This window comes from Lemur catta, chromosome 7 (genome assembly GCF_020740605.2).
Source record: "Lemur catta isolate mLemCat1 chromosome 7, mLemCat1.pri, whole genome shotgun sequence".
Taxonomy (NCBI): Eukaryota; Metazoa; Chordata; class Mammalia; order Primates; family Lemuridae; genus Lemur; species Lemur catta.
Window position 1 is genome coordinate 58633627 of NC_059134.1, and position 15878 is coordinate 58649504.

A 15878-nucleotide genomic window follows, 5' to 3' on the forward strand; every position below is an offset into this window, starting at 1 on the left:
ATTTGACATGATCTGACTTACAATTTAAAAGAAATCACTGGCTATTCTGTAAAAAAAAAAAAGAAAAAAAGAAAGAAGGAGAGAGAGAGAGAGAAGAGAGAAAGAAAGAAAGAAAGGAAGGAGGGAAGGAGGGAAGAAGAAAAGAAAAGAAAAAGACTTTAGAGGGTAAGAGTGGAGGCAAGACCTGGTAAGAGTAATTGAAAAAAACACTACAGGTGATAAAGTAATAATTTTCTCATTGAAGAAATACTCGACTACCAAAATTAAAATGGAGAGCTAGCAAAAAAATCAAAGTCAACAAATAACTTATTGAGCACTCATATGAGATTACAATAGTGTATAAAACACAAAGTTTACTTTCATAATGGGAATTTTTTTGTAAGTTGGTGGAGCTGATTAACTTAGTTTGCTCTTGAAGTGTGGAATTTCTTCTTATAAAATACTTAGTTAACTTCATAAGGGAAGAACTGATGGCAATAATAATTTTACTTTGAAATCTCCTTCTCCAGTGCACATGTAAGTGTGAGGATTTTTTAAAAATATTACCAGCTGTACTGTGTCATACTTAGTCATCTGTGATCCCTAATATAGCAGAAGTCTTTGTTAGCATATCACTGGCATTTAAGAAATAGGTTTTTCTTTAGTGATTATTTAAAACAATTTAAACCCCTGGGATTTTTTTTTCTTTCCTGTCTTACATATATTTCTGTAAAGATAGAACTTGATTTTTTTTTTTTTTTTTTTTTGAGACAGAGTCTCACTTTGTTGCCCGGGCTAGAGTGAGTGCTGTGGCGTCAGCCTAGCTCACAGCAACCTCAAACTCCTGGGCTTAAGCGATCCTACTGCCTCAGCCTCCCGAGTAGCTGGGACTACAGGCATGCGCCACCATGCCCGGCTAATGTTTTCTATATATATATTTTTTAGCTGTCCAGATAATTGATTTCTATTTTTAGTAGAGATGAGGTCTTGCTCAGGCTGGTCTCGAACTCCTGACCTCGAGCGATCCACCCGCCTCGGCCTCCCAGAGTGCTAGGATTATAGGCGTGAGCCACTGCGCCCAGCCTGATTTTTTTTTTTAAACCAAGGAGTAAGCTTGAATATGAAAGCTTGACCTTTGGAAAGAGTTTTCTTGGCCCATTTTTGGATGTCCTGAGTTGAGTATAGGTTAGTGTTACTGATTCTTTTAATATAATTGCAATATTTGGAAGGAGGCACCAAATTTGTCAAAACATTGGTTGAAACTATAGATAAAATTTTTAAGTCATAAAAATATATTGAGTTTTTATATCTGTGATTTGTGTGTAATAGTAGTATTTCACAAACTGAGTTCTTCTTACCCGGGATTGTGAGCCGTTCCTTCACATAGCCCTTTCCACAGTATTTTCCATATAAAAAGCACTAGGCACAGCCTGAGCAAGAGCGAGACCCCCGTCTCTACTAAAAAAAATAGAAAGAAATTATCTGGACAACTAAAAATATATAGAAAAAAGTAGCTGGGCATGGTGGCACATACCTGTAGTCCCAGCTATTTGGGAGGCTGAGGCAGAAGGATTGCTTGAGCCCAGGAGTTTGAGGTTGCTGTGAGCTAGGCTGACACCATGGCACTCTAGCCCAGGCAATAGAGTGAGACTCTGTCTCAAAAAAAAAAAAAAAAAAAAAAAAAAGCACTAGGCAGCATGAGGTAGTAGTATAAAAACTATGAACTTTGAAATCTGAGCTCTGCCATTTATTTGGTCTATAGCAAATACACTCTTTAGCCTCAGATTTTTATAAAATGGGTTATTAATATTTTTCTTCCAAGTAACTGTGAGGATTAAAATCAGAAAATACGTAAAAATTCTGACAAAGTATTCAATATTAGTTTCTTTCTTCCGTTATTTGATTTGATTGCGTCACGTTGCTTACAAATTATCTTTACAGCATTGGAGGTTTGTTTTAGTTTGGTTTGATTTTTGCTGTGTTGCCCAGGCTAGTCTCAATTTCTTGAGCTCAAGCACTACTCCCACCTCAGCCTCTTGAGTAGCTGGTGCTACAGGCACACACCACCACCACGCCTGGCTGCAGCATTAGTTTTTAACCTTGGCTGCACATTTGAATCATCCAGAGATCTTTGAATAAAACACTAATGGCTCAGCTCCATCCCAAACCAGTTGAATGAATCTTTGGGGATGAGGCCCAAGTTTGTTTTTAAGCTTCCCAGATAATTCTGATGGACTATAGGTATTGAGAACTGCTAGTCTAAAGGGAAAGATTTCACATATAGCCTTTCAAGAAAGGTTTACTGAAATATATCTTTATAATTACTTTCAAAGATAAAAATAAGGATGGGGGGACCTATAGGGTCGCTTTAATCTATTACTCTTCTCTGTCTAGGTTTGTTACTTTCTTTAAGTGTATATTTCTCAGATTAATGTATCTACCAGTTAATGTTCTAGTCTCTTAATTGTTGTTTACTCCAATTATAATTTGCTTATGTTAATTAAATCCTTTTTATATTGGATTGGAGACACTCTTAAGTGGCATTTGTTTTCTTATGAAGTTGAAGTTTATCTAACTTAGTCAGTTTACACTCACTGTCACCTTCTTGTGCACATAAATTTGAAACCCCTTTTATACTTCCTTATTCTATAAGAACTGAATAAATTGATTTCTTTTGTTGCCCTATTTCTCACATCAGCAGGATTCAATGGGCATAAGTACTGCCAGATTTTTTTTTTTACCTGATAGCTTTTTCAGGTCTGTGATTATCTGCTAAATAGTATTGTGGATAGTCATACCTAAAGAATTATTTGAGAAGTCACCTTCAGTATGTACCTAAAACAGCCAGCAGGTAGGGGCACTAATATCAACTATTTATATCACACTTTATGCTTTCTCGTGTGTTTTTCATACCCATTAGTCATTGTTGTAGCTAACATGTTAAAAAATATATCTACTGCATCTCAGGTAATAGGATAACAAAGATGAAATAAGGGCCTTGCCCTCCAGAAGTTTAAAGTCTAGAGGGAAAGACAGAGTTATCTAAGGATTCTAGGAATGCTAGGAATATCTAGTTATCTAGGAATTTCTGAAGGGTGTGTCAGCTAGACAAATTGATCTGGGAGCTGGGGAGGATATTCCAAGGATAAACAGCATCATTATGGCCTTTGAACTTCACAAGTATATCCCCATTTTTATTAAAAGGAATCTAAGGATTAGAACGATTAAATAATAACCTTGAGATCACAAAGCTGTAATAATGGGGTAGTTAATTCTAGAGTTGCTGGGCTCAAATTCTATGCTCTTTCTATAAACACATTAAATGCTATCTTAAATTAGCATTAAAATAGGCTCCTTGTCCTTCTGCCTTCTTCCATATGAATACAAGCATTCCTCCCCTCCAGAGGACATAGCATTCAAGGCACCATCTTGGAATCAAAATTGCCCAAACTACCAGTACCTTGATATTGGATTTCCTGGCCTCCAGAACAATTTGATTGCAAAATCAAAGATCTAGATTCTATATCTAGAGAAAAAGAGAACCTGATGAGTCCTTAGAACAAGGCCAGGGACATGATCTCTGAGATGGAGTTCAAGGTATAGAAGGTACACAAAATGGCACCAATCTCACTGGCAACTCTCTTATTTCTCTGGAGCCAGAACATGGTGGACACAGAGACAAATGCATTGTATTTTATGTCATCAGCTGGGCCCCACACTCACTCTCTTCCTGGGAATCTACCCTTCTGCTGAGACTGCAAGCTAAGCCTTCTGGAGATGGTAAACAAGACTTCAGGAGGCAGAGACAGGTACAAGAGGCACCACACAGCCCTACTGACCCAGCCCAGCTCCAGAGTGCAGCAGATCTTGAGGCAATGAAAATAAACATAGTGATAATTATTTTGTGAATATCATAGTAATGATTGATTTAGGCAAAAACATCAATAGTTGTTACTAAAACCTTAAAGTGTAAGTCTGATGAAGAACAAGATATATATATATCATCTCAAAAAAACTCCTCATATATACTTATTAATTACAAAAGGAAAGCTGGTAATTTTGCAGTGGAGACACCTGTCCAGCTCCACCCTAACCAAGTGGTGGCACCAGTAATGGACAGACCAATGTGAGCTGCCTCCTAATAGCATACACTAAAAAGGACACAATCTCTTCTGTAGTATTGCTGACAAAAAATGAGTAAGCTGAAACCAATTGGTAGGAAGCACAAAGCAAAACCAAATTGAGTGACAGTCTACAAAGTAACATCCGTGTACTCTTCAATGGATTGAATAATGACAATAGGAATGGAGAAAAAGTAGACTGACTCAGGAAATATTTAGAAAGTATGTGTCCTGAAGAGTTCTCTTCTTTATGTAGTATGTGCTACCATTTTAGAAGAAAAAAACAATACATTCAGAATCCGAATTGTGCCTAAGATTGTGTCTATTTTTTTTAGAGGAAATGGGATTTTTTTTTATTGTGGTAAAATGTACAAAACATAAAATTTTCCATTTTAAGTATACAGTTCTATTTTAAGTATACACTTACTAAGAAGTAATAAAGTACATTCTAAGAAGCAAACTGAAAGTACATTCCCACTGTTGTGCAAAGATCACCACCATCCGTCCAGAACCCTTTTCATCTTGTAAGATTGAAACTCTAGCCATTATACAATACCTCCTCATTTCCTCCTTCCCCCAAGCCACTGGCAACCACCATTCTACTTTGTGTCTCTGTGAATTTGACCACTCCAGGTACCTCACATGAATAAACTCATACAATATTTGTCCTTTTTTGTGTGGCTTGTTTCACTTAGCATAATGTCCTCAAGATTCATCCATATTATAGTATATGTCAGAATTTCCTTACTTTTAAGACTGAATAATAATCTATTTTATGGATATATTGTATTTTATACACACACACATATTATACAACACGTGGGTTGTATATACCCTTTGGCTATTGTGAATAATGTTGCTATGAACATTTTTATACAAATGTCTGTTTGACTCTTGCTTTCAATTCCTTTGGATATATACCCAGAAGTAGAATTGCTAGATCATACATTAAGGACTTTTAAAATAATTAGATGTTATAAAGCAGCATGTGTATTTTCTTTTTTTTATTTTTTATTTTTTCCTAGGCAGAATCTCATTCTGTCACCCAGGCTGGAATACAGTGGCATGATGGTAAGCTCACTGTAACCTCAAACTCCTGGGCTCAAGTGATCCTCCTGCCTCAGCCTCCAGAGTAGCTGAGACTACAAGTGCACGCCACCACACCTGGCAAATTTTTTTTATTTTTGTAGAGATGGAGTCTCACTATGTTGCCCAGTCTGGTCTTGAACTCCTGGGCTCATATGATCCTCCTGCCTCAGCCTCCCAAAGTGCTGGGATTACAGGTGTGAGCCACCATACCCAGCTAGTATATATTTTGTTTTGAATTATGGAAATAGGTAAAGATGTGTGAATATAACAATACTTACCACAAAAGACCTCATTAGTTATGTTCTTTTTCCTTAATAGAACCTATTTTAATTTTTTAAAAAGCCTCAAAACTTGTAAACCTGATTTTTATTCCATTTTCAAAAGCTCTACCCAGAAAGTAACCAGACCTTTCCTATGCCTTCCTCTTGAAAAGTTTTCTATTTCTAAGGTAGCCAATAATAAACCTGATATTCTTAAGAGCCAAAACGATTATGCATCTTGAACATGTAAGCAGTTTAATAAATATTTCATGTCAGAAGCAAGCTATAAGATCATGGATTTCTGGATATTCCCAAGAACGCTTCAGTTCTGCTCTAGTATTTTCAAAAGGTCTCCCCCAGCCCTCACACCTTTCCCACCAGTTTTATATAGTTCCTTCTTAAAGCAGAAGTGAGCCTGTGGGTGTTTTGTTGTAGTCCTAGAATTCACTGCATACTTGCATAACATTTGGAAAAACTCTCTGTACCCAAGCCCACAGGACCATGAGTTATTTTGTTGCTAGTAGCATTATTCTCTCTGGTAGAAATAGAGCTGCTTTTTATTAAAGGCTTTCTATATAACTGGTTACTCCTAAGCACTTTGCCTAATTATTTCACTTAATTTTCACAATATTCTAGTCAGGTAAGCATACCGTTATTTTAAGTACATTTTACAGATGAAAGAACAAAGGAACAAAGATTACATGATACGTCATGTAAGTGGCTTACCCAGAGTGCAAATCCAGGTTAACTACTACCCTGTACTCCTGTCCACACTTCTAACCTTTTAGTTTTTAGCTTTTTGCCATCCCCTTCTAATACCTTTCACTTTCAATGATTTGTATGTCTCTGATACCATACTAAGACTCTGGAATCATGGATAGAAGTCCTACAACAAACTACTATTTTTAGTGGCTTCCTTCACCCACAGGATGCATAGGAGGGTCTTTTTTAGTCTAGCCTCCAATATATACATCCCTGTCCTAATCCCTTTACATATTCTATGTCCAGCCAGCCTGGACTACCTGACCATTCTTAAATGTACTGTGTGCGTTTCTATCTCTGGACATTTAGTTCTTCCCTCTGAAATCTTTCCTACCTCTTTTCCCTTGCCCTCATCTTTACTGAAACAGAAATGTGCTGACTATGCATTTTATCTTGATGGCCAAGTGTTAAAATCATTGTTGCCAAATCTGAATACACGCATACCTCAGAGATATTGCAAGTTCAGTTCCAGACCATCGAGATAAAAAGTGATTATCTCAATAAAGCAAATCACACAAATTTTTTTATTTCCCAGTACATATGTTTATACTATATTAGCATTATGTCTAAAACAATGTACATACATTAATTAGAAAATATTTTATTGCTAATAAATGTTAACAATCATCTGAGCCTTCAGCAAATCATATTTTTTTTTGTTAGTGAAGGGTTTTGCCTTGATGCTAATGGCTGCTGACTGATCAGGGTAATGGTTGCTGAACATTGGGATGGTTGTGGCAATTTCTTAAGATGACGGTGAAATTTGGCACATTGATTGACTCTTCCTTTCATGAAAGATTTCTCTGTAGCATGTGATGCTGTTTGATAGTATTTTCCCACAGTAGAACTTCTTTCAAAATTGGAATCAGTCCTTTTACATCTTGTTGCTTTCTCAGCTAAGTTTATATAATATCCTAAATTTTTTGTCATTTCAACTATGTTCATAGATCTTGACCAGGAGTAGCTTCCATTCAAGTTTTGAGGTTTTTTTGTTTTTGTTTTGGGGTTTTTTTGTTTGTTTTGTTTTGTTTTTTGAGACAGGGTCTCACTCTGTCGCCCAGGTTGGAATGCAGTGGTGCAGTCATTGCTCACTATATCCTCAAACTCCTGTGCTCAAGGGATCCTCCTGCCTCAGCCTCCTGAGCTGCTAGGACTACAGGCCACCAGCCTGGTTTGTTGTTGTTGTTGTTGTTTGTGGAGATGTTGTCTCACTGTGTTGCCCAGGCTGGTCTCAAACTGCTGGCCTTAAGCAGTCTTTCCATCTTGGCCTCTTAAAGTACTGAGATTACAGGCATGAGCCACCGTGCCCAGCCCTGTTCAAGTTTTATCATGAGATTGCAGCAATTTAATCACATCTTCAGGCTGCACTTTTGTTTTTTGGGTTTGGTTGGTTTTGGGGGGGGTTTTCTGTTTTTTTTATTGAGACGAGGTCTTAGTTTGTCACCTAAGCTAGAGTGCAGTGGTGTGATCATAGCTCACCGTAACCTTGAACTCTTGAGCTCAAGTGATTCTCCTGCCTCAGCCTCCTGAGTTGCTAGGACTACAGCTGTGTGTCACCTCACCTAGCTAGTTTTTAAATTTTTTATAGAGATGGGGTCTCACTATGTTACCCAGGCTGGTCTCAAACTCCTAGCTTCAAGCAGTCCTCCTACCCTGGCCTCCCAAAGTGCTGAGACTACAGGCATGAGCCACTACACCTGGGTCTCCACTTCTAGTTCTCTTGCTGTTTCTGCCACATCTGCAGTTACTTCCTCTGTTGGAGTGTTGAACTCTTCAAAGTCATCCATGAGGTTTGGACTCAACTTCTTCCAAACTCCTGTTAATGTGGATATTTTGACCTCCTCTCATGAGTGACAAAGGGTTTTTTTTGTTTGTTTGTTTTGAGACAGAGTCTCCCTCCATTGCCCTGGCTAAAGTACAGTGGTGTCATAGTAACTCACTGCAACCTCAAAGTCCTGGGCTCAAGCGATTCTCCTGCCTCAGCCTCCCAAGTAGCTGGGACTACAGGCATTCACCACAATGCCCAGCTAATTTTTCTATTTTTTTAGTAGAGAAAGGGTCTTGCTCTTGCTCCAGCTGGTCTCAAACACCTGAGCTCAAGCAATCCTCCCACCTCGGCCTCCCAGAGTGCTAGGATTACAGATGTGAGCCATGGCGCCTGGCCTCACAAAGGTTCTTAATGGCATCTAGAATGGTGAATCCTTTCCACAAAGTTTTAAGTTTACTTTGCCTAGACCCATCAAAGATATCACTGTCTATGGCAGATATAGCCTCATGAAGAGTATTTCTTAATAAGACTTGAAGGTCAAAATGACTCTTTGATCCATGGGCTATAGAATGGATGTTGCATTGGCAGGCATGAAAACATTAATCTCCTTGTACATCTCCATCAAAGCTCTTGTGTGACTGGGTACATTGTCAATGAGCAGTAATATTTTGAAAAGAATCTTTTTTTCTGAACAGTAAATCTCAACAGCGAGCTTAAAATATTCAGTAAATCATACTATAAATAGATATGCTGTCATTGGGGCTTTGTTGTTTCATTTATTGAACACAGACAGAGTAGATTTAGCATAAGTCTTAAGGGCCCTAGAATTTTCAGAATGGTCAGTAAGCACTGGCTTCAACTTAAAGTCAGCACTGCATTAGCCCCTAACAAGAGAGTCAGCCTGTCCTTTGAAACTTTGAAGCCAGGCATTAACTTCTCTCTAGCTATGAAAGTCTTAGATGGTCTCCTCTTCCACTATTATGCTTTTGCTTAAGGGAATATTATGGCTGGTTTAATCTTCTCTTCAGACCACTAAAACTTTTTCTCCATATCAGTAGTAAGACTGTTTTACTTTCTTGTCATGTGAGTATTCACTAGAGTAACACATTTAATTTCCTTTAAGAACTTTTCCTTGGCCGGGCGCGGTGGCTCACGCCTGTAATCCTAGCTCTGGGAGGCCGAGGCGGGTGGATCGCTCGAGGTCAGGAGTTCGAGACCAGCCTGAGCAAGAGTGAGACCCCGTCTCTACTAAAACTAGAAAGAAATTATCTGGCCAACTAAAAATATATATACAAAAAAAATTAGCCGGGCATGGTGGCTCATGCCTGTAGTCCCAGCTACTCGGGAGGCTGAGGCAGTAGGATCGCTTAAGCCCAGGAGTCTGAGGTTGCTGTGAGCTAGGCTGATGCCACGGCACTCACTCTAGCCTGGGCAACAGAGTGAGACTCTGTCTCAAAAAAAAAAAAAAAAAAAAAAGAACTTTTCCTTTGCATTCACAATTTGGCTGCATTCACAATTTGGCTAACCATCTGATGCAAAAGGCCAGCTTTTGACATGCTTTTCTCACTATGCTTAATCATTTCTAGCTTTTGGTTTAAAGTGATATATACATGCAAGTTTTCCTTTCACTTGAACACTTAGAGGCCATTGTAGGGTTATTAATTGGCCTATTTTCACTATTGTATCTCAAGGAATAGGGAAACTCAAGAAGAAGAAGAGAGATAAGGGAAGCCAGTTGGTTGTTTCATAGTCACTATACTTACTGCTTATTTGCAATACTAAATAGATGGTTGTTTTTAGCTGATGCTAGTGGGGGAACACTTTTTTTGCTTTCTTATTTTTATAAAATGTGTTTTCCTTTATACACTGTATTCTCTTTATGTCCAGATTAAAGATGATTTATTTATGGTATTGGAGTTTTTCCTGATGCGTGAAATCTTGAACTGACAAAATTGATATTCTGCTTTTGATTCATTGTCTAATGCTAATACACTAGAACTTCAAAAAGATTAGAATTGCATAACCTTGTATTAATTACATTTGTATAAATACTTGCTAGCTTAAAAAGGGCATAATATTCTTCCTAAAGTTATCTAATACACTGTGTCAATTTATTTCTCTATTCAGTTAGTTTTTGTAAATATTAATTTTTTTCGTAAAATTAACAGCTTTTATAGTCATTAATTATTGCAGCATTTATTCTTATATCTAGAGTGTTTATATTTCCAACTGAGTATTCACATTAATTCAAGGGACTCACCTTATACAATTAATGTTATATTGATTTGATATGATAGTAATTGACACAACTACATAATCTTTGATCATGCACAATTTCTAGTGTACCAGAAATTATGTATGCATTATACAATTTGAAGTCTAATAGCTGATTTTGGTTGAATATTGGGGCTAAAGCCTCACTTCGGTAAATCTCTAAAATGCTATTGAACCTTATAGATCCAGGACAACTATAGTTTTTCCCAATCCTCCCTACTCCTACTCTATCAGGCTATTGTCTAATAGATCAAAATTTTAAAATTTGCTCCTTTTGTTTACTGCTTTTCTTAAGTGTATTACTTATAGTTCAGTCTTTCATCTCTGGCCTTCCATTCATTCTGTTCTTTCTCAATTTAAGTCAGTAACATTTATGGAGCACTTAAAGCCTAAGTACATTACACAATGCTTTTCAGCCTAGTGAAATTTCAAAATTGCCTTTAAATCCCAAATCACATGTCACCTTCTAAAGATTTTTCCCAGCCACCTCCTTACATTCTCATATCATTTGTACTTCCTTGGTTTGTAGCATCACATTGTAACATAAGGAATAGTTTGAGTCTCTCTCCTTTGCCAGATTTTGAACTCCTTGAATTAATAAACTATATCTTGTTCATTTCTGTGTCCCTAAAGAGCCTGGACAATGCCTCAAGGAAGCAAGTACTTGGTAAAAGGGAGTTACAGCACGTGCATTTTACCAATAGGAATTGTATACTGCATGCCTAACTAAAAGAGAAATAATTGAAATAATCAGGCAGTTTAATTTGCTATTATGTCCAGTGAGTGTATGCCTAAGATTGGGACAATACAACATCATACCTCAAACACAAGACAAACACTTCTGCTGGCACTCATTCCAGTGATGGAGGAAAAGCCAGGTTTGTTGGACTTGAGAGGTGGCATGTTGATCTCTAACAGTGTTTTTCTAAGGCATTATCAAGGGTAATTTTGACTAGCCCAACTTTCATTGTATCTGACTTTAGAACCTAAACCTTTATGAAACATAGGAATGCCACTGTACAGTTTTACTAAATGAATGATCCATTATTTCTGTGAGTTTCTATGATATTCTATTTTTATGACACAAATGATTTTTTTTCTTTTTTTTTTTTTTTTTTTTTGAGATAGAGTCTCACTCTGTTGCCTGGGCTAGAGTGCCGTGGCGTCAGCCTAGCTCATAGCAACCTCAAACTCCTGGGCTCAAGCCATCCCCCTGCCTCAGCTTCCTGGGTAGCTGGGACTACAGGCACGCGCCACCATGCCCGGCTAATTTTTTCTGTTTTTAGTTGTTTGGCTAATTTCTTTCTATTTTTAGTAGAGACAGGGTCTTGCTCTTGCTCAGGCTGGTCTTAAACTCCTGAGCTCAAGCAACCCGCCCACCTCAGCCTCCCAGAGTGCTAGGATTACAGGCATGAGCCACCGCGCCTGGCCTCAAATGACATTTTTGCTAGTTATTTCATAGCTATTTGTTCATGTCTTATATTACCAGTTAAAAAGCAGGGATTATGTGTATACCTCTTTGTATTTGGCATACTGCTTTTCATATATTCAGTTATAGAATGAATAGACATTTTAATATGTTTTCATGATGCTAAAGTATAAGTGAGGAATAACCTAGAGCCATATCCTTTAACTCACCATCCAATGGTCATTCCCCTTAATACCATTTGCTAAACTTTCCCTCCCAGCTATCACATTTCTCTCTTTCCCACAGCTCTTCCGACGTGTAGCAGCAGCTTTGCCTGGAATGGAAAGCACACAGGACAGAAGCAGAGAAGACAGTATCCTTTTTGTTTCATCAGAAAATATTTATTGTTAAAACTAGTCTTTAGAGCCCTACTTGGTTGGCTAATGAATATTATGCCATTGCCTTTCATTGCTTTTTCTTTTATTCTTTTTTTTCTTGAATGCCATTGCCCATTGCCTTTTACAACCAGGAATTGATGGTTTAGGGGTATAAAAACTCAGAGGTTTTCTATAGCAATTGTGGGCTGGTTATCCAAGTGTATCTGCTGCTCATTATGATTTATCAGTGAGAAGGTTTTTGTTTGTTTGCTTTTTAATGAGCAGGAAATTCTTAGAATCCCTGTCTCCTTCCTTCTTCAAGTCCCATGGACTCTGGGCTTTTTTTTCTAACACTTGGGCTTTCTACTTGACACAGGCAAGAAATAAAATAGCACTTTATTATGGACTCTGCTTTCAGAAATAGGATATAATGATGCATATCTGATATTATTTCCAAGGATTTGGATTTTACTGTTTTCATTGTTTGTTTTATATTTATGTTCTAGTATTTTTCCATATCCAGACATTTTTTATTAAGCCATAGAGCACATAACACTTTGTATTCAGCTGTTCCCACTTCTAAATGTTTTATGTTTTCCAAGCCTTTATTACTTTTTGCCCCCAGACGGGATCTCACTCTATTGCCCAGGCTAGAGTGCAGTGGTGTCATCATAGCTCACTGCAACCTCAAACTCCTGGCATCAAGCAATCCTCCCACCTCAGCCTCCCAAGTAGCTGGGACCAAGTAGTGTACCACTGTGCCCAGCTAATTTTTCTTATTTTTTGTAGAGACAAGGTCTTGCTCAGGTGGTCTCAAACTCCTGGCCTCAAGCAGTCCTCCCACCCTGGCCTCCTTCAGTGCTGGAATTACAGGCATGAGCCACCATGCCCAGCCCTTTATTAGTTTTAATGGCATAATCTGTTCTACTGAGTTGAACTTCCATTATTTATTAAATTTTTTCCCTGTTGTTGGAAATGTCTTGTGGGCTACTTTCAGATGTTTATTAAAGGTGATTAATTTTCTAAGGAATATCATCTTCATATGGTTTCTTGCTACTATAGAATAATTTCCTTAGGAAGGATTCTCATAAATAGGGCTTGTACCTCATTCTGACCTTTGCTGCATATAGTACATATAAGCAAGTTTATTCCATTTGAGCACTTTGTATGGTGAGGTGGCTGCATAGAAAACACTGTTGTAGACTCCAAAGTCAGAAAGGAATATAAGGGCCTTGCCAGAGATATCCATGTTCAGCAGAATGGGAATTGTACATTGGCATTTATAGCTCCTTAACTTTTGTTTCAGTGATTGACATAAAACTGGAAAAGCCTCAGGAACAACCAGTCAGCGAGGGAGGCTGTTCCTGCTAATCCCCTGTGGCATCTTCAACCCTTCTCCAGAAGCTCACTGCTTTGGCCCTCTTACTCTTCCATTGACTGCAGTGTGAATATTGGCTTGAATCTTTTCCCTTCAGTAATAACGTATTGCAATTCATCATTGCTGCCTGTCTCGTGGAGATGATCTATTAGCTTCACAAGCACAAAAAAAGTCAGTGTCTTCATTATTTATATTTTACAAAAAGCCAAAAGAGTCCAGCATATTCCAGTGATAACTTTAAAAATTAGATACATTTTCTTAACATTTTTTCCTTTTTTAATGTTATGATAATGTACTTCAAATGATGGAAATCTCAACAGTATGAGTGTGGCTTGGTTAAGGAGCAGTGTGTTCACAGCCTACTTGATCTCTTGCTGCTTTTCTCGACTACTCTCACCCCCATTTCCTATTCTTACCCTCCCTCCTTTCCTCAAAACAAGCAAGAGGTTGGCAAAGCAGCAGTCAGACTAAGCTGGAATTATCCTTCAATTTTACAAATACTAGCTCTGGGCCATCAGCCAAGATGTCCAAAATTATTTTTGAGCACTGATATAGATATAAATTACTTAGACCTTTGAGGTCAAAATGCAGCTATCATGGTGGGCAGTGTTTGAATGAGAAAAGGGTTCTGGTGCATCTTCAAAATGAGTAATGAACATACTGAGTATTTGCAAGTAGAGAAACATATACTTCTGACCAAAACAAATGACCCTTTCATGTGTGCTTTATTAAATAGACTCTGGGAGAAAAAAGTAGCCAAGTGCTTCAGAACAGGTTTTTAATATTTAATTCTTCATGGTAAAATCATAAAGTTCTAATGAACTATTTCTCCCAAGGTTTTAAAATTGTCAAGATAGAGTTATTCTATTTGTTAAAAAAAAAAAATCTTTGAGCAATAGATTTCGCTTGGGTTTTCATTCTTTTTTTGAAAATGCTGTGTAGGCAAGACACTATAAAAGTTGAATTCCTTTAAGAAGAACCAGTGGAAGAATTTAAATCTGGCACCATGATCAAAATTAAATTACTAAAGTAGTAAGAATAATGATAGTTAAAGCTTACCAACAAAAGAACCCTCGGCAGAAACGCAAATACTTGACATTTGAGGTCAAAGTAAAGACAGAGATGGTTTTCTTTTAAGCCCCTAGAGGCAGATCAGAAAAAGCATACGTAGAAGAAGGAAAGGAGAGAATGGAAATGAAACTCAATATTATGCAGATTAATGCCTTATTTTTTAGCATTTTTTAAATGTTGGGTCTTTCAGGCTGGTTTTGCTTTTTATTAGATCTGTATAGTTTGGTTAATTAACTAGTGATTTAGTTTTATATTTAAGCTACAATTAATCTTTTTTCTTTGGTGATATTTATTTCTTTGCCTTTTTTAAAAAACTACTTTGGATTTTTAGATGTTTTGTTGAATCTAGTTAGAGCTTCATCACTATGGCAATATGTATTTCCCTTACAACACTGCAAACAATTATACTAGAAGTGCACCCTTTTAATCTTTACTAGTTATTGTGAGATTGCTGTGTAAGTTAATAAACACTTTGTAAATACATTGTTTGCAGGAAGAAAATTTCTGAGTTTGCAGCTCAGGAAAAGCCTGCTGAATTTATGTTGTAAGCATTACTTAACACAGTATAAAGATGAAAAGACAACAAAAATATCTTCATACTTCCTCATCCCCTCATTGCAACAAAATCCTTAACTGGGAGAATGTTAGTCCCCTCTCTTTCCTCCTCCTCCTCCACTTCCCACTTATTGTCACCTTGTAATATTCAGAGAGCACTCGGATTATGGATCTGAATAGAAAAATGCTTTCAGATAATCATTAGCCCACACACCAGTAACTTATACTCAAAGATGGGATGGAGTTGTAAAGTGCTTTTATAATACAATATTATTGTTAAAGGCAAGGGTTGACTCTTTGTTTTATTTTGACATGGCATGTCCTAAAATAAATATCGATTCAATATGGAAGATGGGTCATATTCTTTATTTGGAAAAAGTTGTGATTTCTGACAAAGGGGTGATTGTCTTCCTACACTGTTGCATTTGATTCTTTTTATGTATCTTTAAGAAAGTAACTAGTTATGCTGCTTTTATTATTGGTCTTTTTATTTGGCTTGGGATTTCTTCAGTTGAAGCAGTGAAGTGTGTTCATAGTTCAGTTTTTTTTTTAATAAACAATTTTGCTGCCAAAAATGTATAAATAAAACATAAAAAGAAAACAGTTATTGACTTGGTTTCCCATTCCTGCCAAGGTGATGAATTAGCGTGTGCTTCTTACTCCCTCCCTAGAAGAACTATAAAGGGAACATGGAATCCAGAAAAATAACAAAACAACAAATGTGAGAAACCCCCAGGGAGTCAGAAGACTCTTGTTTGGGGTGGGGGAGAGTGGCTGCCACTTGAAAGACAGGGCCCTGGTAGAGACAGTTATAGGATATATTAAGAAAAGTATTT

General features: G+C 37.3%; 1 protein-coding gene across 2 annotated transcripts in view; it reads left to right on the plus strand.

Moving 5' to 3' along the window:
• The window catches only part of RAB6A (RAB6A, member RAS oncogene family), a 69382-nt gene extending 53990 nt beyond the window's left edge, over positions 1-15392 (plus strand). For both annotated transcript variants that reach the window (XM_045555503.1, XM_045555502.1), the window contains exons 7-8: positions 11968-12034; positions 13345-15392. In XM_045555503.1, the coding sequence (XP_045411459.1) occupies positions 11968-12034; positions 13345-13409 (132 nt within the window). In that variant the 3' untranslated portion in view covers positions 13410-15392. The remainder of the gene's footprint in view (positions 1-11967; positions 12035-13344) is intronic.
• The last annotated feature ends 486 nt before the right edge of the window (positions 15393-15878 follow it).